The sequence below is a fragment of the Leopardus geoffroyi genome, chromosome C1 (assembly GCF_018350155.1).
Source record: "Leopardus geoffroyi isolate Oge1 chromosome C1, O.geoffroyi_Oge1_pat1.0, whole genome shotgun sequence".
Lineage (NCBI taxonomy): Eukaryota > Metazoa > Chordata > Mammalia > Carnivora > Felidae > Leopardus > Leopardus geoffroyi.
Window position 1 is genome coordinate 8,154,271 of NC_059328.1, and position 26,044 is coordinate 8,180,314.

Sequence of the window (26,044 nt, forward strand, 5' to 3'; positions counted from 1 at the left end):
GCTAAGATTTCCATCAACCTGGGACATTTCTGAACTAAAATAAAGGGAGCTGAGGTGTCAACAACAACAACAAATGGAAAGATGGCCTGGGAACTTAAGAAAAGGACATTTTCAACAGAACAGGAAAGGCTTAACTGCGGTTAGTGATGGTTAGTCCCAAAGGGCAGGTGCGTACTTGCGGGACGGCAGGGGGACTTCAGGGGCATCAAACAGCTTCACGATAGGAGGCAACAGCAAGTGCAAATAGTCGTCCAGGTTGGCGCCGAACAGCTGGATGGCAGCCAGCAGCTGCGAGAGGGAGCAGAAGGCTGGTGATGAACAAACACAGGCAGGCACCACGTATCTAAGCACACGGAGGGGGGTGATGGTTTAGGTAACTCCAAATTCTGTGGGGACTCGAAAGGCCTTCACTAAGTGGTCTTGAACTACATTCTTTTGGTAGCACTTCCCCCCTCTTTCATTTTGCTTAGGGATTGTTTTGCTTTCTCTGAGCTTATTTCAACTGATAAGGAATCAGCTGCTAGACAACAGAGAAAACTGGTGTGGGATAAAACATTCACCACGAATAAGCCATGAAAGGAGACAAAACACAAGGACAATTGAGGGAGGACTGTAAACATCCTGTTAACTGCACGCCTCGGGGATCAGCGTTCTTTCGGATGGAGCATCACCCTGTCACTCAGAGCAGGGTCTTGGCTCTTAGCTCATCATCCCCGGACTGTGAGGGATGCTGGCAATCTCTCTAGAGGACGCCCTCATGGACTCACCTTGATGGAGACGATGCGGCCTGGGCTGTTGTCATGCATGAAGACACGTAGCATGTGTGGGATCAGCTGAGGCAGATAGAGCTTAAATTCGCCCCCAAGAGCTACCACGATTTGCTCAATGAGAAGAATGATCGTGCTCTGGATCGAGGTGTTCATGACCCAGAATTCCTATAAAGAGGGAAGAGACAGAGAAGCAAAGCCAGGTGCCCTTCTGCCGAAACATGAACCAAGGAACTGAGATGGTCCAAAAAGAAGGAAATACGCAGTGAGCGCAGTCTGCCCCGTGACAGACCCCTTGCCTACCCTCCTCTCCCCGGGCCTCTTTGTAGCCCCTGTCACGGTCACAGTGCGCAAATTAAACCGCCTTTCCCTGAATGCAACCAGGCTGCTTTGCTCTTCTGTGCTTTGCCTGTGTTCTTTGCCTAGAACTCCAAAGACCGCTAAGCTCCCGTGGTCTTTCTAGCCCCGGCTCAAGCCTCACTTCCACGAAGGCTTTCTCGCTCTCCTCCCATTACACGCTTTGGGTCCCTCTGCCCTCCTCTTTTCTAGCACCTGTAATACTTAATTTTCTTTGCCACCTTCCCTCTACTAGACTGTAAACTAATCAAGGGCAAGAAACCCCTCTGAGCCATCTCTGTCTCCCCAGAATCTAGCACAGCACCCGGCATAGTCCAGCCACCGGAACACATTGACACAGTGAATGAGTGACTAGGCTTACATCACTCGAGGGGCTCCCAGGTCACCCAGGGTGGATTCTTTACTTTGGGTACCACCTGGTCTCTACCAGGGGTAACTCCAGTGTTAACAAGGTTTCCTGCCCCTTCTGGATCTAGACTTTGCTACACAGCACCTGCCATTTGTCCCACGTCATTTTCAGGCCTGGATGATGCCACAAAAGGAGCACTTCTTCTATACCCAGAGAGTCACGTTCCATATAAGTTACGAAAAACTTGGCTGATCGGCCACAGATCCTGCCTTGGTACCCCAAAATTGGTCTGAGTTTCTGACTCCAGGAAAAGCTGTCATTTCAAGTCAACTCAAAAAGAGAGCTGCCTACTACCTTGCCTAAAACCTCTGGAGAGGGAGACTTAATGATGACAGAAGTTGAACTGATGACGGCAACACACACATATTAATACTTTAGGGCCCCCAAATAATTCAGGAAAGTCAAAGGGGGAAAAAAAAAGAGAGAGAGAGAGAGAGAGTGCTCCTCAGAAGAAGGGCTTTATAGAAGCCTAAAGTATTTTTACTACAACTTTGAAAAAATCCTAATAGTTCAGAAAGTAAAAACCATACTAAAAGATGCTGGTAAAACTTGTATTTCTCTCTGCTCGGAGAGAGAAGTATTTTCTCTGAAAAAGCTATTTTCTCTAGACCAAAACCTCTGCCAAAGAAACACCACAGATTTTATGACCTCCACGGTTTGTCTGATGCTCACTCACTTGGACCGCACTGTGCCTTCTTCAGAGAAAGCCCACCCACCTTTCTGCTGCGCTACTATGGACTTCTCTACCTCAAAGAAACCAGGCAGCCTGCCCAGGGATCACTGTTAACAGAGACTGTTCTCGTCCCAGGCTCAGGGCACTCATGAAAATGCCCAGGATCAACAGAAAGGAAGAGCCCTGGAATACCTTATCTCTCTTGGAGGAAATGAAAGCTGCAATTTGCAGGTGTGAGGCTCCCTGCCTCAAACCCCTATGTTTTGGGCCCAAGTCTTTTTCGGGGACTAGGTCCCTGATTAGTCCAGCTTCAAACCACGAGTACAAACCACGAGTACACACGGCTGCGTCCTGGGACCCTCCCCCCACCGGCCATCCGCCTGCTCTCCAGCACTCTGCTCAACTTCCTCGTACGGAGGCCTCTGTGGCAGGAGTCGGGGAGCAAGAGTGGTTTTAATTATTTATACAGACAGGAGATTTTTCAGTTCTGAGACCCAGTTTCTGGGAAGTTCCAGTTTTGAAGTCAGCCACTTTGATTTCAGTCCTGCTGCTTCCTCCAAGCTAACTACAAAGAGCTGGCATAGAAGAACAGAAATCGGGGATGAATTGTCTTCCAATTCTTTGAGGGCACAGCCATCTCGGCAAAGCAAGTCCCCCAGCAGACACATTTAAATGATACAGAACAGCAGGAAGCAGGCCTCCTCCTCAAACGGGAAAACGACATCGCCACCGATGGGGAGTCCTCTGCACCTGCTTAAAGCAGGTTATAAAATCTGGGATGTGAGCCTTTCCTCCGGTGCTGCTACAGTCAGAAGGTGGCATTTATGCTCTTAAAGGCGGTGGGGGAAAGCCTCGCCTTCTTCCTCAGTGCCTGCCAGGAGTTCATCGTATTTAATAGCCCTACGAAAACCCAATCCTCCAACCTCTCTTAAGGCCATGGTTTTATGGGCCGTAAGAAGGAGGGCTTTCCTGGGAACAATAGAGCACTGTTGTGATAGTCAAGTGAAATTGCTTTGTTGTGTGTGAGGCAAGAAACTCGAGAGTTTATTTCTGGCAGAACAATGACTTCAGTCTCCCTCCCCTGTTCTCGGGTGCCACAGCCTCTGAGGGGGTACCCCCTCCCCTGTCAACACCCACTGGGGACCCGGGCCCCGCTTTTTATCCTCGGGCTGGAACAGCTCTCCGGAGACCCATGCCACAAACTGCCCATGTTACCAAATCTGCCTCCGAACGTTCCTTGACCCAAACACTGATGAACTGGCCAAAACGTTAACTTCTACTTACTCTCATGAGGGTGACTATTTCATCCATGTAAGGTCTGATGTGGCTCTTCACAAAGGACACCAGCATCCCCAGCTGCTGGAACAGAAACTGGAATGGAGAAGAGGTCAGCAAGTTGGCATCAGGAAGGATGTAGAACTCCCAGGCTTACCCTAAGTCCGTGGGAACAAACGAAGACAACTATGGGATCGGTTTCCACACCATTCTATGCACTGAGAGTAAGTCTAAGAAAAAAAAACCCAGAACTGAAAATTTTGGTGGTGACAGTGGTTGGGACTAAAAACAACTGTCAGGTGGCTTCATACCCCAGGTGAGCTAGTTACTGCACAGCAGGTGCCCTGGGGCCACACTGGCTTTTGTGAGCCACGATGCTACCTATTAGCTCTATGACCTTCATTTACCTCCTCTGCGCCCAGCTTCTTTGGTTGGAAAAAGCAGGTAACAGGCCACTTGTCTCCGAGGCTTATTTTAAGTAAAATGGGATAATACCTGGATGTGAATATATTAAGTGCTCCATGAACACCAGCTATCACTGAAAGATTTCTGGAGTTACTAAAGACTTAAAAACGGACATGAAATTTGTAATCAAATGTAAATGTGTCTTGTCTTTTCAGTTCTAATTCACTACCACTTACTTTCTAAAAATACAGCTAACTATTATGGTTCATTTATAGTAATTAACTAATTAGGTCTTAATTCATTAGTTAGCAGTGTAACTCTGAGAAACTTGGAACCAAAACAGTAAGCAAACAGGGGGAGGGATGGGATAGGGAGACCTGTTCAGGTTGATATGGTACAAAAGTTAAGAAGAGGTGCCTTCTGCTAAAACAAGCTGGGAATGAAAAGACTGGGGGAAAGGCAACCTCTGCTACTAAAGAGGTCTTTAGGGCATAGTTTTTATCTTGTTAGGGTCTTCAGATAGTGCTACGTGTCAATATTCAGTAGCGAATCATATTCTAAATGTCCCTCCCCAGAAGATTTTTATAGCCCTCTATGCCTTTGCCTCCCCCCATTAATATGGACGATTTAGTGTGAACATACATATTTTCACTCTTTCCACATTTGGAAACTTGAGTAAGTTGGGGATAAATAAAAAGTGTTGTTTCAAATAGTGAGCAACAGACTTACGGATTCATTATCTGATGAGAAGAGACTGACAGGACAGACAGGGTTGGGCTCGAAGGGAGTGTGGACGCATTCTCTAACCACAAGGACACCAATGGATTCTAAGCAGTTACAATCTGCTCACCACATGGCACAGTTCCGATTCAACTCAGGACGGCCGTTCCTACCTATCTCTTGGGTGCCTCCTCATTGAATCGCTGACAGTTTTTGTGAAATGTTCTCTATAAAAGGACATTCCAGAGATCAAGGGACGTGGGACTCTAAATATAATGGTTTTTTAGTTAAATTTTTGTTATGGCAAACCTGACAAAAGGTAGAAAATCAAAGCTGGAGGAAGAGCAGGGCGCTGGGGATGGCAGGGCAGAAAGGACAAAGTGTCCTGATCCTTGCTGTCATTTCATATTAGGTGTAACGGGGACACCTCTCTGTGGCTAAGTCATCTGCAGCGGCCACACAAGGGTACCCACACACAAGTGTCCCCTCCACAGCAGCCACCTCATTTCTTCTCCTGTAGATTCTCTCATGAGATTTTTCTTCTCTTTTCCCCCTGAACGTTAGTATTTTAAAAGAACATATAGTGTTGTTCTGAAAATATGGTGGGTTAGATATCCTTACTATGAAAAGCCTAAAGATAATGCATAAAAGGTAATAAATATTGTTATTATACTAAGAGAATTGAAACCGGTCACAGAAAGCCAGACCTTCAGAGGGCTACATAGTAAGAGAAATGGTGACCCTCCCACCCCTAAAGCTGTCCAATGGCAAAAGGAGACAAAGACATCTGTCAGCCTTGATGTGACATCTAGGTAGGAAAAAAGTGTCCCCCAAGAGCTTGTAGTTTCAGTTCATTTTCATACGAGTTTAGATATGGGTTATTTGGACCATCTCTGTGGACTGAGAAACTCTAAGCCAAGAAATTAACTTAAGGTTCTCTTGGATCACAGGGCAGAAGCAAATGTAAATCTGGAGAGATGCGACCTCAGAGCCAGGGAATGCCAGTGGACTAGGATGTGCGATCCAAAATTATAAAACACATAAGGACAGGCCACTCAGAGCATGACTCAGCAGAAACAAGTAGCAGGATCAGACCCATCAAGGATTTTATACATATTGGAATCATTGGATAAAAATATAAAACAGATCTGTTTAAAATGCTTAAATTCTCACATTTATTTATGTGAGAATTTAGGGCACCTGGGTTAAGCATCTGACTTCGGCTCAGGTCATGATCTCATGGTTCACGAATTTGAACCCCGTGTCAGGCTCTGTGCGGACAGCTCAGAGCCTGGAACCTGCTTCAGATTCTGTGTCTCCCTCTCTCTCTCTCTGCCCCTCCCCTACTGGTGCTCTCTCTCTGTCTCTCAAAAATAAATAAGCATTATATATATATAGTTGAACCTAAAAACTCAAGGACAGGTCCAAAGACACAGTTGAGGAATTCATGAACAGAAACAGAAGTGAAGAAATATCCAGAAGGGAATCTCAGAGAGATAAAGATGAAAGATACAGAGAAGAAACTAACAGACATTAAGGACAAAGTGAGAAGCTCTACAGGTTGAAACGAATTCTGCAAGGAAAAAATCGAAGGGTGGAATCCTCATATTTGGGAAGTCCACAAATCCCCAAGAGGATGCAAGAAAGCAATCCGTATCTATACACACAATAGTGGAGCTTCAGGACAACAAACACAATGAGAAGATCTGAAACAGACACTGAGAAAAGTGAGGTTAAGTGAAAAGGAATCATGATTTCTCAACAAAAGAAATGAGAAAACGTGGGATCTTATCTACAGTTGCAGAACCCACAATCGTATTCTCAGCTAAGTAAGGATTTTAAAAGAGGGTGAAATAAAAATGGTTTCAGATAAAACGGAAACAGAGAGCTTGCTTTGATGGATGCTCACAAGAGGAATGTGCCTTGGCTCTACAGAAGGATAATGATGCTAGGAGGAAGCACTGAGGTGGGAGACAGAATAAGGAGAAGTGAGTTGGTAAGTGTCTCTGCACACAACAGCGATAACGTTTAGTTTGGTGGTAGAAAAAAAAGGGATACTTCATAATAACATAGTCTGAGCAATCGTTCTAAGTTTTGCATGTTATTCTGGGGAAGGACAGAGATACGGATTCATTTTTAAAATTAGGTATTAAAATTAGGTATGTGAGGCAAAATCGTAAGGGTAGAGAAAGATAACACGAATCCATCCTGTACACGGGGACATATTCCAAAGAGTTCAAAGATCTAAGTGGAAAAAATGAGGGGGCACCTGGCTGGCTCAGTCACAGGAGCATGTGACTGTTGATCTCAGGGTTGTGAGGTCACACCCCACACTGGGTGTAGAGATTACTAAAAAAAAAAAAACAAATAAAAAGCTTTTTAAAAATGTAAAAAATGAGGCCAATCAAGTACAAAAAGAGGTAAAAATTATATGCACACACAGCTTTTTGTTACAGGATTATTTGGAGCATCAAAAGAGTGGAAAAAACGTAAAATACATCCACAGGGATGGGTTAAATGGCGGGGGGATATCCACACAGTGGAGCGCCATCACCTCTCAAGGAAAGAAGGAAAGATAAATTTAAAAACTGACCAAAACGGTTACCTCAGGGGTGGGAGTGCAAGTTGGTGCAGCCACTCTGCAAAACAGTATGACGTTCCTCAAAAAACTAAAAATAGAACTACCCTACGACCCAGCCATTGCACTACTAGGTGTTTATCCACGGGATACAGGTGTGCTGTTTCGAAGGGACACATGCACCCCCATGTTTCTAGCAGCACTATCGACAATAGCCAAAGGATGGAAACAGCCCAAATGTCCATCGATGGATGAACGGGTAAAGGAGATAGGTTATAGATACACAATGGAGTATTACTCGGCAAACAAAAAGAATGAAATCTCGCATTTGCAACTACATGGATGGAACTGGAGGCTATTATGCTAAGTGAAATTAGTCAGTCAGAGAAAGACAAAAATCATATGACTTCATTCATATGAGGACTTTAAGAGACAAAACAGATGGACATAAGGGAAGGGAAATAAAAATAACATAAAAACAGGGAGGGGGACAAAACATAAGAGAGTCTTAAATATGGAGAACAAACTGAGGGTTGCTGGAGGGGTGGTGGGAGGGGGATGTGCTAAATGGGGAAGGGGCACTAAGGAAGCTACTCCCGAAATCATTGTTGCACTATATGCTAACTAATTTGGATGTAAATTAAAAAAAATAAAAAATAAAATTAAAAAAAATAATAAAAATAAAATAAAATGTAAAGAAATATTAAAAAAGTAAAAATAATAAAAAATTAACTACCAGTAGAGAAGATTTAATAATACATGATTGAACATTAAAAAAAACAACAACCAAAGCCCGGTTACCTCAGGGGGAAGTGCGGTAGGTAGAACAATGGTACGCCACAGATGTCCATGCCCCAATCCCCAGAACCTACCAATACATGACAAAGGGGACTTCAGAAGAGGTGATTAAGGTTCAGGACTTTGACATGTGGAGATTATCCAGTGTGGCAAATCTAATCAAAGGCATCCTTACCTTAAAAGCAGAGAACCTTTCCCGGCAGTGGGCAGAGAGAAAGATCTGACAGCAGAAGAAGGGTCAGGGAGATGCAATGCTGCTGACTCTGAAGGTGGAGGCAGATGGCAAAGGAACGTGGGAAGCCTCTAGAAGCTAGAAGAAGAAGATGGATTCTCCTCTACAGCCTCCAGAAAGGAATGTGGCCTCAATGGCACCCTGATTTTAGCTCAGTATGACCTCTGTCAGACGTATGACCTACAGAGCCATAAGATAATAAATTTGTGTCGTTTGAAGCTATGAAGTTGGCGGTGATCTGTTATAGCAGCAATAGGAAATGGCAGAGGAAGGAAGAAACACGGAATAGGGATGCGGAGAGAAGTTAGACTTCACTGAACATATTTTATAGTTTTGGCCCTGGAACCATGTTAATGTCTTACATAATCAGAATGACCCTCAAAGTTAAATCAGAAAACCTAGTTAAATTGGAAAAACCTCAAAGAAATTTCTAAAAATTGAAAACAAGCAGAAACAATTTAACTATAAATCAAGTTGGTTGGACAATCACACAAAGAATTTCAAGCAACTTTAAGCACAGCGCCTGGGTGATTCAGTTGGTTGGGTGTCTGACTTTGGCTCAGGCCACAATCGTGTAGTTCACGAGTTGGAGCCTCGAGTCAGGCTCTGTGCTGACAGCTCAGAGCCCGGAGCCTGCTTCGGATTCTTTGTCCCCCTCTCTCTCTGCCCCTCCCCTGCTCATGCTGTCTCTCTCTCTCTGTCTCTGTCTTAGAAATAAACATAAAAAAAAATTTTTTTTAAATAAAAAACAAACACATCATTTTGGTGTATATCTCCAAAAGGACACAGCCTAAGAACAACAAAAAATTGCAAAAAACCTTGAACTGCATTCAGTAATCTTACTGTTATTACTAATTCTGGTCATTTGCTATTTACATGTATATAAGATACATGTAGGTATGTATTTTGCAAGATAAAGCAAGTAATTATAGAAATGTCAGAACCAAGGAACCAAGTTTTTCGGTGTGAGAAACAAGTATAAAATCAAAGTAAAAACTCTTAAAACTTAAATATACATTACTTAATTTTCCTCTTTCTAAAAATTACTTATTTCTAGGTCTGTTCACTGAAATGGCTCAGAATAATGATATGTCAGTAGCAATGAGCACCCTAGCACACAAACTGCAGTTTCTAAGTACCATCTCTCACTTAAAGAAACCATAGCTCTGGGGACGCTTGGGTGGCTCAGTCAGTAAAGTGTCTGACTCTTGATTTTAGCTCATGTCATGATCTCACAGTTCAAGGGATTGAGCCCCATGTCAGGCTCTACACTGACAGTGTGGAGCCTGCTTGGGATTCTCTCTCTGCTCCTTCCCCACTCATGTGTACATGCTCTTTCTCTCTCTGTCTCTCAAAATAAATAAATAAACGTAAAAAGAAAAAAAAAAAAAAGGAAAAAAGAAACCATAGCTCCTTGAAAGTGGCCATGACAAGGCTCGAGTGAAATGTACTTGATAAGCTCAATATATCCTTTTTTTTTTTTTTTGCCAGAAAGCAAAAAAGCGATCAAAGACCAAGACCACTGGCAATGTAAAAAGAACACAACAGCCACGTCGAGTGGGATAATTAGATCATGAGAAAAAACAGTGCCTTCAATGAACAGAAAACACACACACACACAAACACACACACATGCACGCACACACACACACAAGTTGATACTGATACTCCAAAAACAACAGGGGTCGTGGGGTGGTGCCTGAGTCACCTTGGAGAGGTTGCAAAAGACTTGATTCATTACTCTGAAAAACTGATAAATAAAACAATCGTGCATTTATTTTGCCCTTCCTGCATGAACTATACTTCAAATTAACTAAATAGTTGATAACATAAAGTTCTTTATAGATAATTGCTAGCTAATAAATCCAGAAGGGGTAACAGAATTAGAAACCACCGTTTTCCAGTTGCCAATGAAATAATGGTTCTACAAAACAATCTTCAATGAGCACTAAAAGGATTAGGAGAAAAGCTGATGGGGAACACAGGATCACAGTACCTGAGCCCATCGATTACCCTTTATATCACTAGAAGTGGATCATTTAGAAAAGACTTGCTTACTAACTGTTGAAATAGGAAGTATGCGGTACCCCCTAGGAAGTATTTCTCACCAAAAGGAACCTGAATCTAACTAAGCATCTAAATCTAACCAGTTTACAAGAAGTGAAAAGACATCTTGAAGATATATCAGCCAAATCCAGAATGGGAAACTCTATAGGAAAAATGACCTGTTTCCTTCACAAATAAATGGTATGAAAAAAAAGTGGGGTAAAAAGGGGGACAGAAAGACAATTGGATATATCAGCTGAATGCCACGTGCAGGCCTTATCTGGATTATGATTTAAATAAACCAAATGTAAAAATACATTTTTAAGACAAACAAGGAGGGGGCCTGGCTGGTTCAGCTGGTGAAGCGTCTGACTCTTGAGGTCAGCTCAGGTCTTGATCTCGGGGGTCATGAGTTCAAGCCCTGTGTTGGCCTCTGCGCTGGGTGTGAAACCTACTTAGAAAAGGAAAGGAAAGGAAAGGAAAGGAAAGGAAAGGAAAGGAAAGGAAAGGAAAGAAAAGAAAAGAAAAGAAAAGAAAAGAAAAGAAAAGAAAAGAAAAGAAAAGAAAAGAAAAAGACAAACAAGGACATTTGAAGAAGGCTTCATATTAGAAGATACAAGGAATTATTTTTAATTTTGTAGGTCTTGTAATTTTGGTTATATGGGGGAAAAGCTTTTTATTGGTGAAATAGTACAATACCTAGAATTTGCTTTAAAATACCCCAGAAAAAATGTTTGTGTGTGAGGGGGAAGAGATTGGTAGGGGTGGTAGTAATAAGATGAAACCAAACTGACAGAGTGCTAATAATTATTAATGAGTATGGGAATTTGATAGAATTTGTCTGCTTTTGTTTACAACTGAAATATCCCATTATAGATCATTTATTAAAATTAAAGGTGGCCAACAAGTAGAGGGCAAAAGACAAGAAAATGAAAGCTTAAATCAAGCCCCAAAAAGACAGAAAATAAAGAAAATAAACAAACAGATAAAGCACTAGATCAGATGGTGGAAATAAGCCCAAACTTACCAGCAATCACAATAAATGTAATTGGACTGAATGCAAAGATTTTCAAACTAGATTAAAGGGATAACCTAGCTGCATTATTATACATATCATGATCATGAGTGACCCATCTAAAGCAAAAAGTCCTTAAGACAATTAAAAGTAAAAAGATAATAAAAGACATCCTCCCTCCCTCCAAAAAAAAGATGGTGTAGCTATATTAAAATTAGGCAAAATAAATTTTAAGGTATTATTAAAGATATAAAGAGTCATTGCAAAATGATAAAAGATTCGACTTACCAGGAAGATATGATTTTAAATTTGAATGTACCTATAATATATCCCCCCAAGTACATACAACAGAACTAACTAAACTATGAGAAATTAATAAAGCCAGCATTGTAAAGGGAGATTTTTATCTCACTTCTCTCAGTAATGGACAGATTAAGCAAACAAAAAATTAACAAGAATACAGAAGACTTGAACGCAGCAAGTAGTAAGTTCAAATCTAATGACACATGTGGAACCTTGTGGATAACGTTAGCAAATACACACTATTCCCAAGCATGGAGGAAACATTTATCGAAAATGGACCAAGCATTAGACTATTAAGGCGGCTTCAGCAAACATCAAGGAATCACAAACCCAATGGAATTAAGTCAGAAGTAGATATCCAAAGAAGAAATCTGAAATCCTGTAAATCTGCAAATTAAAATATCCATTTCTGAATAACTCAGGGATGCAAGAAGAAAGCATAGGAAACATTAAAAACACTTCTCTCCGAGCAATAATAGCATTACATTATTATTTAGCTAGAAAGAAGGAATAAACTACCGATCCATGATGAACTCAAAAGGATCACATAAAGTGAAAGAAGCTAGACACAAAAAACCACATGATTCCAATTCTATGACATGTGCACAGAAGGCAAACCTACAGACAGAAAGTAAATAAAATGAGTAATTTCCTAGAAAAATGTGACCAAAACTGTTTTAAGAAGCAACAGAAAAGGGGCGCCTGGGTGGCGCAGTCGGTTAAGCGTCCGACTTCAGCCAGGTCACGATCTCGCGGTCCGTGAGTTCGAGCCCCGCGTCGGGCTCTGGGCTGATGGCTCAGAGCCTGGAGCCTGTTTCCGATTCTGTGTCTCCCTCTCTCTCTGCCCCTCCCCCGTTCATGCTCTGTCTCTCTCTGTCCCAAAAATAAATAAACGTTGAAAAAAAAAATTAAAAAAAAAAAAAAAAAAAAAAAGAAGCAACAGAAAAGATAAACAGATCTTTGAACCTATTGTAAAAAAAAAAAAAAAAAAAAAAGTAACAATTACAGGCAAATTCCACTCAGGATTGCTGATGTAAAAAAATCTCAATTAAGTAGTAGATATAAAGTCAATGTATTAACAAAATACATCATAACCAAGTTGGTTTTAGAACAAGACTTCAAGAATACTTCAACATTAGAACATGTCCATAAGTTCAACATATGAACACCCTGAAAGAGGCAAAAATATGCGATCATCGCGCCAGACAAATAAAAGGCAGTTGATCAATCCAATACCGGTTCGCGATAAAAACTTTAGCAAATTAAGAACGCAAGGGAGGGGCGCCTGGGTGGCGCAGTCGGTTAAGCGTCCGACTTCAGCCAGGTCACGATCTCGTGGTCCCTGAGTTCGAGCCCCGCGTCGGGCTCTGGGCTGATGGCTCAGAGCCTGGAGCCTGTTTCCGATTCTGTGTCTCCCTCTCTCTCTGCCCCTCCCCCGTTCATGCTCTGTCTCTCTCTGTCCCAAAAATAAATAAACGTTGAAAAAAAAATTAAAAAAAAAAAAAAAAGAACGCAAGGGAACATTTATAACCCTTTCAAAGCTAATTACCAAAAACCTACAGCAAACATTATATTCAGCAGTGGAATCTTTACAGCTGTCCCACTGAAATCAGGAACACAGTGAAAGATTTCCACTTTGACTGAGCTAATCAACATTGGGTTGAAGGTCCTGGATATACAATGAGAAAAGCAATAACTAACTGGTTTACAGACTAAAACAAAAAACTAGAACTATCTTCCTTCCTTCTTTCCTTCCTTCCTTCCTTCCTTCTTTCCTTCCTTCCTTCCTTCTCTTGTTTTTTTAAGTTTGAGAGAGAGAAAGCATACATGCACTAGAACAAGTGTGAGCGGGGCGGGGCAGGGCAGAGAAAAAAATCCCAAGCAGGCTCCACGCTGTCAGCACAGAGCCCGATGTGGGGCTAGAATTCACAAGCCACGAGATCATGACCTGAGCTGAAATCAAGAGTTGGATGCTTAACCGACTGAGCCACCCAGGCCCCCCTCTCTTTCTCTTTTTGTACACTGTATGATTATCTAGAGTGAAAAGCTAGCTGATTAGAATTAGTAAGAGTTCAATGAGGTTGAACACATAAAAATAAACTGCACTTCTCTCCTCCAGGCACAAAGTTAGAAAATATACTTTCTAAAAAGATACTATTTCCTCCAAATGTACATCAAGTTGAATATATAACGACAGAGAGAAAAACGGATTAGAAAAATTAATTCAAGTATCTTTATAACACAGTACTCTGGGGAGCCTGGGTGGCTTGGTTGGTTGAGCATCCGACTCTTGATCTCAGGGTCCTAAGTTCAAGCCCCACACTGGACGCAGAATTTACTTCAAAAAAAAAAAAAAGGGGGTGCCTGGATGGCTCAGTTGGTTAAACGTCCGACTTCGGCTCAGGTCATGATCTCACAGCTCGTGGGTCTGAGCCCCTCATCGGGCTCTGTGCTGACAGCCTGCTGGAGCCTGCTTTGGATTCTGTCTCCCTCTCTCTCTGCCCCTTCTCGCTCATGCTCTGTCTCTCTCCTTCAAAAATAAATAAACATAAAAAAAAAAAAATCAAAAACATTAAAAAAAAAAAAAAGCTCCCTTAAACTTTATTTAGCAGATTTGTTGTCAGTAGTAGCATACGTATAATAATCACAGAACCACTCTGCAGGTTCTGTGGTTCAGAGAAAGAAAAGAGAACAAAAGGGAGCTATGGGGAAGGAAAGGGGGAAATTCGACCTCACAGGAATGTGCCAGCTGTTAAAAGTAGAAGAAATGGTAGAACTAGAAAGTCCTTACTTTGCAATCAGTGTGATAACTGATTCAGGCAAGGATCACCTGTGAATACTCAGCCACGGGGTAAAAGGTAGTCAGGGAACAGGACAGTCCTAGTCTCGAAGTATCACCCCACAGATTACTCAATGGCTCACGCAAAAGGCAACTTTACGATGGAGAGATCTGACAGATGCCAATTTAACCGTGTGCTCAAACTCACGATCAACGCTAACGGGAGAAGCTGACATTATGAGATCTGATAAGAACGTCACCTCTGCAGTATTCTCACTAAAAATGATGGACTTAGGGGTGCCTGGGAGGCTCAGTCGGTTGAGTGTCCAACTCTTGATTTGGGCTCAGGTCATGATCTCTCAGTCGTGGGATCGAGCCCCATCTCGGGCTCTGCATGGATGGCACAGAGCATGCTTGAGATTCTCTCTGTCTCTCTGCCCCTCCCCTGCTCTTTCTCTCTCAAAATAAATAAACATTAAAACAACCACCACAAAAATGATGGACTTAAATTTAATCATGAGAAAGCAACCAGAAGTCCACACAGTGGAACATTCTCCCCAACAAACGCACTGAACTCTAGACACACACACACCCACCCACCCATTCATCGCCATTGAGGGGATAACCCAGGAAACCGGGCCGAGCCAACCGCACCTGTTCCGTCAAGTGTGAGGAGGGAGGACAGGTGCTCAGCTCAACAGCCAGCAGAGGGCAGCGACAGGAAGCTGATATGCAAATAATCTTCCTTAGCGGACCAGCTAGGGCTCAGGCGGAGGGAGCAGGGGTGGGGTTTTAGCTACTTACCTCCCGGATGGCCCCGTCACAGACTCGAATGACGTTGAGGAACGTGGGCATGACCTGGGGCAGGAACTGCACACACTTGAGGCCCAGGGACTTGAAGATGAAGGTGATGGCCTGGACTACCATGGTGTGATGGTGCGAGAGGGACTGGTCCCGGAAGATCCGCATCAGCGCCACCATGGACACGGCGGGGTAGAACTCGTCCAGGGGCAGGTTGCCCATGTTGACCAGCATCTCGCTGGTGCTGTAGTCAGCTAGGACAGAACGACGGCAACAGTCACGAGCTATACGTGCGTGATGTGACTCCGACTTGGAGTAGAGCCTGGCGTGCCACCAACAGCCCGAACGCCATCAGCGTTCACGGGGAGGACAGAGAACATCAGGACCCGATGAATAGGCTGTCACCATTAAGGCTTCTAAGAGTTTCTGGCTTTTCTCTGACCCCAACTACAGAAGCCTAGAATGGTACATGATAGGTTTTCCTTAAATTGCTCTGTTTAACTTAGCTTCTTATCATTATAAGTGACAACTCTGAAGTTGAAACCGTCAGTAAAAATAATCACACCCCCTAAATGAAAGTCAAGGCCAACTCCCCAGTTACCCCCCAAATTAGGCCAGCATCTGTTCAGTAGCTGCTCGGTCCCTCTAGGGACTTCAGAGAAGGGGGTGGCAAATGCCACCAGACCTGAACAGCAAGGATCTCAAAGACGGGGTGAGGGGAGGCTGAACGGTACACTGAGGAGGGTAAGAACTCAGTGGGTCAAGAGGCTGGACAGGCACTGCTGAGTAAGGACAAAACCCGCAGGGACCCGGCCCCCACTCTGCTGAGACCCAGGACCCACCCTGGGTCTGACAGGGTGCTATCACAGGTACACTTCTCTAACACACAGAAGAATACATTGGAAGCAACAAGGTTCCTTCCATAGAGTTTGGAAACAAATTGTTTGGGGAAAACAACATTTTGCTGGAAGGGCTGGGAGAGCCACTGCTGGGTTTTCACTCTTTCGGAAATAAGTCCGCCCTAGAAGAATCTGCTGTAACCCCATACCCTACCCAATCTCTCAGGCTACTTGTCAACAGACAGAGGGGCTCCAGAGCCAGACCAGTTGATGGAAAAAACAGCCCTGGATTCTGATAGCTACTAGTTTGTCTATGCCCCCGAGCCTGGCCTCAGATTTCCCTACCGATTAAAACAGAGAGGGTAAATTCTACCCTCTTGCTCCTTGGGCACCAGGAGAATAGAAAATATCAAAGAAGGACTAACAAAGAACGACAGATGAACAGAGGTGAGGGGGTGACGATGCACATCTCTCTCATCAGCACCAAAAAGCAGGTACAGCCTTAGCCTGTTGACCCTTGGCAAAGAGTCTGGACAGATGTAAGGATTCCAGACACATTGGGAAGCAGCATCCCTATTGCGGTTTAAGACAAAACTCAACTTTCCACTCAAAAGTCATGAAGTGAGCCAACGTGCTGTCATTTGTTAACCAGCCCAAGGCTCTTTCCAAACACAGCCGGCAAGCGCTTCGTGAGGCAGAATGTGGTAAGTCTCTCACCAGTCCCCTCAACTTACAGGAATCCTGACTTGACTTGGATTCTGACAGGCTAACAGCAGAAGCGTCGCGGGACTGGTCAATCATGCCAATGTTCACTTTGTGCTTGTAGGGATCCAGGGCCCCCAAAAGCCCTAACACGCGGATAGCCTGGGTGGGGAGGGGGAGGGGAAGAAGAAAACATTCATCACGATATCCGATGACCATAGCTTTGATGCGTATTCCTCTCGATGCTCCATGATACCCAGTTCATACCTGAATGGCCAGCTATGAGAACGAAACAGGAGGACAGGACGTCTAACCAACATGCTCTCAAGAGCACGTTAATGCCACAATCTCTCTCCATTCTTCCAGCAAAATCTTTAAAGACCGAGTGTGCCATGTGCCCTACCTCTCTCCGTGTACCCTGGTTCTGCTCAGTCTTCAGAAAATTCAGCAGGACCTCAAGCAAAGTGGGGTACTTCCTGTAGGGCTCCACCACATAGCCAGTGCTGGCCACCAACTGCCCCAGGGTCCACAGAGCCACCTGGACAAGGAACAGATCGTGTGGTCGGTCGACTCAGTAGGAGAAAGCATGGTCTGTACTCTTCCTTAAATAATTACAGCGAAGTATTAGAGGCTTTTCCAAGAAAAAATGTTTCCAGTAGAGTTCTGTTAACCGCCAACAGAAATCCTTGAGAGTTCGGGCATAAAAACAAGGCCGCAAACCGATGCCAACGATCACTGGATACAGAAGAGCCCCATCTTCCTCAAAGGAAACACACAGTCCTTCCACATCCTGAATGATTAATGGGAGAAATCGAGCTTCGAGGGAAATTAAGACTGTTCTTAATGTTAGTCACCTAATGGCCTCAGTGGCCAAAGTGAAGCCAGGACTGGGGGTGGGGGTGGGGGCTGCTGAAGCACGGCTTTTGCTTCCCCAGCCACAGGCCCAGGCTTTCCTTTTCCGTCTGGGGGCCGGGGCTCTGATACATGATCTGGATTTTTCTTTGAGCTGCTACTTCCTCAAAGTTGTCTCCAGGTCAGGATGACAACGAATCCTGGTTCCATATCTTCCTTCCCTTTACTCAGCAGACACTTCTGAGGACCTACTGTGTGCCGAGCTCTGGGTCGGGCACTGGCTGGGGGCAGTGAGTGACTAAGAGAGACAAGGGCCCAGGCCTCCCAAGGGCCTGTCCTGCTCAGTCCAGAAAGAGCAGTACTCACCTGCCTTTTGGCCAACAGGGAGGAGTCCTGGAGCATGTCCATGATGATAATAAAGAGTTCATCAACCCATTTCCTCATTTCTAGGCCACTGACCTACAAAACGAAAAAGACCGCGGTAGAGAAGATTAGAAATTACGGCCTTATTTTGATTTCCTCAGAGGCTAAACAGTATTCTTTCCATCCTGTGGAAAAAGTGGTTGTCCCCTTACCTGAGCCAACTCTCCTATTGTGGCCAAGACATTATTGATCACACCTGGGTTTGGATCAGGGTCTGGATCTTTCAGTTTCAATATTAAAGCCTATGAAAAGAAGGTATGAGAAAATGAATGCAGGACAGCATCTACCAGGAACCTTTCTTTTACATAAGTAAAATTCACCCAAGAGACCATTTCAGTCACAGATAAATTACTTCTAGGCTTTACAAATCCAGGATTTCTCTGGAATGTGGATTCTAAAACCTTTCAGAGCCCAGTCTGATATATGAGAGAGCTGGGAAGTGCCATGATTTAAAAACGTTTCCCATGCCTCCTCAAATGATACCTGTGTGATCATCTGCCCAGATGCACGTAGGTTCTGAAAGATTTCACATGCCTCTAAACGCATTCAGATTTTAAAGCTCATTTTTTCTTCATTTTGAAGGAACAATTTTATGCCACTATTTACCTACTTCTTTCCAGGCACATTTGATGATGTGCTGGAACCATCATTTCTTATCTCTTATAAAGAGAGCCCTTTCCTGCAATTGGTGGGATTTTTGTAGTTCTTTCGCTGAGAAGGGCCTGATGTGGCCCTCGTCCCCGAGCCTGGGGCCAAAGCACTTCTCTACTGAAACACTCCCATTGTCCCGAATGAGCTGACATAAGATCACCTGGCGAGAAAGTGCCAGTCTCTCTAGCTATTGTGGGTTACCTTCAGAATGGGCTCCATGTAGGGGCGGATGAGCCGGGGGGCATTGGAGACCAAGTGGCCCAGCATGCGGGCACTCTGTTCTTTGATTCTCCCGATGCCGCTGTGCTCCAGCTCTGTCAAAATCTGGAGGAAAGAAAGGTCCGTATGATAGAGGAAATTCTAGAGAGGAACGGTGTGTCAAAGGGGAAAGGTGGCAGGGAACCAGAGGAAGGAACCAGAACTCCATTACGGATCAAGTGGTTGCTAGATATTCCACAAAGGCAAACAGTGGGACACAGCAGTGGTGGGAAGAGAGACGGTCTGAAACCAGTCCCAGCTCCCACGGTCCCACGATCGTCCCCGAGCAGAGCTGTGACGGTGCAGCACAGTCACAGGAGACTGAGAAAACCACCAGGGACAGTATGAGCAGGGGTCTGCAGAAATAAGGATTGAAGTGGGGCATCTGGGTGACTCAGGTGGTTGAGCATCCAACTTTGGCTCAGGTCATAATCTTGCAGTTCGTAGGTTCGAGCCCTTCAGTGATCCTCTGTCTCCTTTTCTCTCTGTCCCTCCCCTGCTCACACTTTATTTCCCTCTCTCCCTCAAAAATAAATAAACATTTAAAAAAAAGAGAGAGAGAGAGAGAAAGAAATAAGGTATGAAGGAAGGGCTCTCTTTGAGAAAAATCTCCATCCAGACAGCAAATCACTAAGAGGGCTTATAATTAATAACAAAAGAATCTAAGAACAGTCAGAATAGCTATGATGTTGAAAGAAATACTAATACTCAGTAGTGGTTTCAGGCACATCTAAACCCCAACAGTGAGGGATTATATCAATAGATTTCCCCTTGGACCTTTATGAACAGAAATAACATGTTTGTTCTGACATCCTTAAAACACCTGCAAATCAGCACATTCTACTCATAGTGACTTCATAGAAACAACTTAATATAGACAGACTTCTGGTGAGCTGAAGTTGCCAGAAGGAAATCTCTGAACCATGAGAACAGTGCATGTTAACTCAGCTACCCAGAGGAGGAGTCTACAATTTCACATTATATCTTGTCTCCGGTTATTGATTTAATAATCCTGACTTTCTGGATCCCCCTGGCAGCCTGTTTTTCCCCTGTCACAGCAGACAGCCGTGAGAGGGGATGGACAGGGATGCTGAGAAAGGACCCACGTGAGCAAGGAGACGCAGGCGGGGAGAAAATGCGTGCCCGTGAGGAGAGCACAACTCCCGGGGGCGGCAAGGGCCACTTCAAAGATCCCGGATTCATTTCCAGAGCCAGAGAGCATTGCTGTGCCCCCACAACAATACCCAATGCCCTCTCTGGTGATCAAGGCATCAGAAAAAGGCCAAAGCACATTTAGGTAATGTCCCTTATTATCAAGGCATGAAAATGTCCAATTCACCTTGGGAAGGTCTGTATATGCATTTGAAAACAATTAGAAATTTTGGTGTTACCAGGGCTGAGCTCAGTACATGGTCAATTCATTCAATAGTGCTTCACATTCCAGTATCAGAAAAATGAGATAGCTTATTGTAACCTTCCAGAAGACACAGGCCATGCCTGGCTTGTTCATTAATAGGTTTCCAGCACCCAGCAGGACCTGAAACATAGCAGGTGCTCAAAACATCTACTGACTGAACATACTGATATTCTCATTAGGAGATATTTCTGTTTCAAGCTTCTTTAGCAGGATTTGGGCTGGTAGGTTCAACAATGATTTCTTTTCCTTCCCCAAACCCAAATATATATATATATATAATTTTTTTTAAATGTTTATTTTTGAGAGAGAGACAGAGTGTGAGCAGGGGAGTGGCAGAGAGAGAGGGAGACACAGAATCTAAAGCAGACTTCAGGCTCTGAGCTGTCAGCACAGAGCCCGACGCAGGGCTCGAACTCACAGACTGTGAGATCATGACCTGAGCTGAAGTCAGACACTTAACCGACTGAGCCACCCAGGCGCCCCAGGTATATTTTTTTAATGTTTATTTTAATTTATTTTGAGAGAGAGACAGAGAGCATGAGCAGAAGAGGGACAGAGAGAGACACACAGAATCTGAAGCAGGATCCAGGCTTTGAGCTGTCAGTACAGAGCCTGACATGGGGCTCGAACCCACGAACTGCAAGATCATGGCCTGAGCTGAAACTGGACGCTTAACCAACTGAGCCACCCAGGTGCCCCGTAAAACCTTAGGTATTTTAAAAATGGACACTCCTCACACAGGGCAGCAGTTGAAGAAATAAACCATTAGGCTAAACACAGAAGTGCCGGCAGCATATTGATGGATCTTGTTTTTTTAATCCATTCTGCTACCCTATGTCTCATTTGAGACCTAAGGACACCTGCAGATTGAAAGTGAGGGCATGAAGAACCATCTATCATACTAACGGAAGTCAAAAGAAAGCCAAAGTAACCATACTTATATCAGACAAACCATATTTTAAAACAAAGACTGTAACAAGAGATGAACAAGGGCATTATTATCATAATTAAGGGATCTATCCATCAAGAAGATCTAACAATTGTAAATATTTATGTCGCCAACTTGGAAGCACCCAAACATATAAATCAAGTAATCACAAATGTAAACAAACTCATTAATAATCATACCATTATAGAAGTCTTTAATACCCTACTTACAGCAGTGGACAAGTCAACCAAGCAGAGAATCAACAAGGAAACAATGGCTTTGAATGACACACAGGATCAGATGGACTCATATTCAGAACATTTTGTCCTCAAGCAGCAGCATACACATTCTTCTCGAGTACACATGGAACATTCTCCAGAATAGATCACATACTAGGTCACAAATCAGCCCTCAAGAGGTACAAGAAGACTGAGATCACACCATGCATATTTTCAGATCACAACACCGTGAAACTTGAAATCAACCACCAGGAAAAATTTGGAAAGCCCTCAAATACATGGAGGTTAAAGAACATCCTACTAAAGAATGGGTTAACCAGGAAGTTAAAGATGAAATTACAAAATACACGGAAGCAAATGAAAATGAAAACACGACAGTCCAAACCCTTTGGGATGCAGCAAAGGCAGCCCTAAGAGGGAAGGAAATACATTGCCATTCAGACCTATCTCAAAAGCAAGAAAGGTCCCAAATACACAACCTGACCTTACACCTAAAGGAGCTAGAAAAGGAGCAGCAAATAAAGCCCAAAGCCAGCAGCAGAAGAAAAATAATAAAAATGAGAGCAGTGATATAGAAACAAAAAACCACAGGAGAACAGATCAACGGAACTCAAACCTGGTTTTTTGAAAGAATAAACAAAACTGATAACCCCCTAGTGAGACTTCTCAAAAAAGAGGACCCAAATAGATAAATAAAATCACGAATGAAAGAGGAGAGATCACGACCGACACCACAGAAATACAAACAATTATAAGAGAATATTATGAAAAATTATATGCCAGCAAACTGGACAATCTGGAAGGGATGGACAAATTCCTTAACACTCACACACTACCAAGACGCAAACAGGAAGAAATAGAAAATTTGAACAGGCCCATAACCAGCAAAGAAATTGAATCAGTTATCAAAAATCTCCCAAGAAACAAGAGTCCTGGGCCAGATGGCTTCTCAGGGGAATTCTAGCAGACATTTAAGGCAGAGTTAATACCTACTCTTCTCAAACTGTTGCAAAAAATAGAAATGGAAGGAAAGCTTCCTAACTTATTCTATGAAGCCAGCATTACCTTGATTCCAAAGCCAGAGACCTCACTGAAAAGGAGAATTACAGGCCAATATCCCTGATAAACATGGATGAAAAAATTCTCAACAAGATATTAGTATATTGAATTCAACAGTACATTAAAAGAACTATTTACCATGATTAAGTGGGATTTATTCCTGGGCTGCAGGACTGCTTTAATACTCATAAATCAATGTGATACACCATGTTAATAAAAGAAAGGATAAGAACCATATGATCTTTTCAATAGGTGCAGAAAAGGCATTTGACAAAATACAGCACCCTTTCTTGATAAAAACCCTTAAGAAAGTAGGGGTCGAAGGAACATAAGTCATCATAAAAGCCATATATGAAAGACTCACAGCTAACATCATCCTCAATGGGGAAAAACTGAGAGCTCTCCCGCTAAGGTCAGGAACACGACAGGGATGTCCACTCTCACCACTGTTGTTCAACACCGTGCCAGAAGCCCTAGCCTCAGCAATCAGACAACAAAAAGAAATAAAAGGCATACAAATTGCCAAAGAAGACGTCAAACTTTCACTCTTCGCAGATGACATGATACCCTAACGTGGAAAACCCAAAAGATTCTACCAAAATACTACTAGAACTGATACATGAATTCAGTAAAGTCGCAGCATAAAAAAACCAACGTACAGAAATTGGTTGCACTTCTATACAACACAACAAAGCAGCAGAAAAAGAAATCCAGGAATCGATCCCATTTACAATAGCACCAAAAATACCGTTAAGATACCTAGGAATAACCAAAGAGGTAAAAGGTCTGTATGCTGAAAACTATAGAAAGCTTATGAAAGAAACTGAAGAAGACGCCAAGAAATGAAAACACATTCCATGCTCATGGACTGGAAAAACAAATATTGTTGAGATGCGTATGCTACCGAAAGCAATCTACATATTTAACACAATTCCTATCAAAATAATACCAGCATTTTTCACAGAACTAGAACCAACAATCCTAAAATTTGTACGGAACCAGAAAAGACTCCGAACAGCCAAAGTAACGTTGAAAAAGAAAACCAAAGCTGGAGGCATCACAACCCCGGACTTCAAGGGGCATTACAAAGCTGTAATCATCGAGACAGTATGGTACTGGCACACAAAGAGACACACAGATCAGTGGAACGGAATACAGAACCCAGATATGGACCCACAAACGTATGGCCAACTAAGCTTCAGCAAAGCAGGAAACAGTATCCAGTGGAAAACAGACGGTCTCTTCAGTAAATGGTGCTGGGAAAACCGGACGACGGCATGCAGAAGAATGAACCTGGACCACTTTCTTACACCAGACACACAAACTCAAAATGGATGAAAGACCCAAATGTGACATAAGAAACCATAAACATCCTACAGGAGAAAATAGGCAGCAACCTCTTTGACCTTGGCTGCAGCAACTTCTTACTAGACATGTCTCCAGAGGCAAGGGAAATAAAAGCAAAAATGAACTATTGGGACCTCATCAAGATAAAAAGCTTCTGCACGGTGAAGGAAACAGTCAACAAAACTAAAAGGCAACGGATGGAATAGGAGAAGATATGTGCAAATGCCATATCAGATAAAGGGCTACTATCCAAAATCGATAGAGAACTTATCAAACTCAACACCCAAAAAACAAATAATCCAGTGAAGAAATGGGCAGAAGACATGAACAGACACTTGTCCAAAGACATCCAGATGGCCAACAGACAACTGAAAAGATGCTCAACATTACTCATCATCAGGAAAATACAAATCAAAACCACAACGAGATACCACCTCACACTTGTCAGAATGGCTAACATTAACAACTCAGGAAACAACAGATGTTGGCGAGGATCCAGAGAGAGGGGAACCCTTTTGCACTGTTGGTGGGAACACAAACTGGTGCAGCAACTCTGGAAAACAGTATGGAAGTTCCTCAAAAAATTAAAAATAGAACTACCCTGCGACCCAGCAATTGCACTACTAGGTATTTATCCAAAGGATACAAAGACGCTGATTCAAAGGGGCACATGCACCCCGATGTTTATAGCAGCACTATCAGTAACAGCCAAAGTATGAAAAACGCCCAAATGTCCATCAAGTGATGAATGGATAAAGAAAATGGGGAGAATGTGTGAGCGCGTGCACACGCACACACACACATGCACTGGAATGCTACTCGACAATCAAAAAGAATGAAATCTTGCCATTTGCGACCACATGGATGGAACTAGAATGTGTTATGCTAAGTGAAATAAGTCAGTCACAGGAAGACAAATAAATGATTTCACTTATATGTGGATGAACATAAGGGAAGGGAAGGGAAGGAAAATTAAGATAAATACAGAGAGGGCGGGAAACCATAAGAGACTCTTAAATGCAGAGAACTCTTAAATGCTGGAGGGGAGGTGGTAGGGGGATGGGCTAAATGGGTGATGGGCACTAAGGAGGGCACTTCTTGGGATGAGCACTGAGTGTCATATGGAGGTGATGAATTACTGGGTTCTACTCCTGAAACCAATACTACATTTTATGTTATCTAACTTGAATTTAAATAAATTAAAAATAAAAATAAAAACAGAAGTGCCAACATAATAATAATCCTCTAATTTGTTGACTGATATAACTTACACTCACTTTAGCTAGGACAGACTGTGAATACATGACATTTGTTTAGGATGAAAGTTACACGTTAATGGTTTTTCTGTGTTTAACTTTTTACGTGTTAGGAAAAGTATCTGTTTCGAAAGAAACCATGGGAGGTTCAGGAAGCAGAGGGGGGCATAGGGACAAGGTGGAGTCAGGGGACAGGAAAGGACTGGGCGAGCCACACTGAGACTCAGAAGAGGTGGGTGGAAATCACTCAAGGCAAGAAGGACTGGACCATGGGCCCCTAACCAGGAGGCCAGAGAGTTTATGCGGCTAGGTGGAGACAAAAACTGAGGAGTCAGGTTTTAGCAGGAATTGCAAATCCTGGGGCACCAGGCTGGCTCAGTCGGTGGAGCATGCGACTCTTGACCTCGGGGTTGTGAGTTCAAGCTCCACACCGGGCCCACTTAAAAAAAAAAAAAAAAAGTCCCAACAGATGGAGCAGCAAGGCCAACCTAAATCTACCTCTGGCTCCAGTCCAGCAGCTTGGCTTGGCATCTGTCGTTACTGAAGAACGAAAGCCACGGACCACAGGCCGGGGGCAACGACTATGAGAAGCAGAGTTGGAACCACTGTCATCCTGGGCCTCTGTGCCTGACCTGGTGGGAGCAGGAGAGCAGGAGGACAGAGAGGTGCTAGCAAAACTGACACCATCGGCAGCAGACTGAGCCAAACGTGCCAAAAGCGGGATCTCCGGTGACTTGCCAGGAAGAAGAAAAGAGCTGCCTGCAGACGAGGTTCGCCGGGGATAAGAGGCCCCTGGAGTCGTGCCGCTGGGGGTAAGAGGCTCATGCGGCGATCAGCCCTGAACTGTAACTGCCAAGCTGGGAAAACAGGGACTCTTGGAGCCAAATGTGGCTTTTACCAGGCATCTTGATCTTT

At 43.5% G+C, this 26,044-nt stretch overlaps 1 protein-coding gene across 2 annotated transcripts in view; it reads right to left on the minus strand.

Moving 5' to 3' along the window:
• Positions 1-26,044, minus strand: part of MTOR (mechanistic target of rapamycin kinase) — a 134,569-nt gene that overhangs the window by 86,724 nt on the left and 21,801 nt on the right. For both annotated transcript variants that reach the window (XM_045475601.1, XM_045475603.1), the window contains exons 14-22: positions 18,827-18,949; positions 18,127-18,216; positions 17,918-18,010; positions 17,103-17,237; positions 16,732-16,861; positions 15,162-15,412; positions 3,491-3,577; positions 768-935; positions 176-288 (exon numbers count right to left, since the gene is read on the minus strand). In XM_045475601.1, coding sequence (XP_045331557.1) covers positions 176-288; positions 768-935; positions 3,491-3,577; positions 15,162-15,412; positions 16,732-16,861; positions 17,103-17,237; positions 17,918-18,010; positions 18,127-18,216; positions 18,827-18,949 — 1,190 coding nt within the window. The remainder of the gene's footprint in view (positions 1-175; positions 289-767; positions 936-3,490; positions 3,578-15,161; positions 15,413-16,731; positions 16,862-17,102; positions 17,238-17,917; positions 18,011-18,126; positions 18,217-18,826; positions 18,950-26,044) is intronic.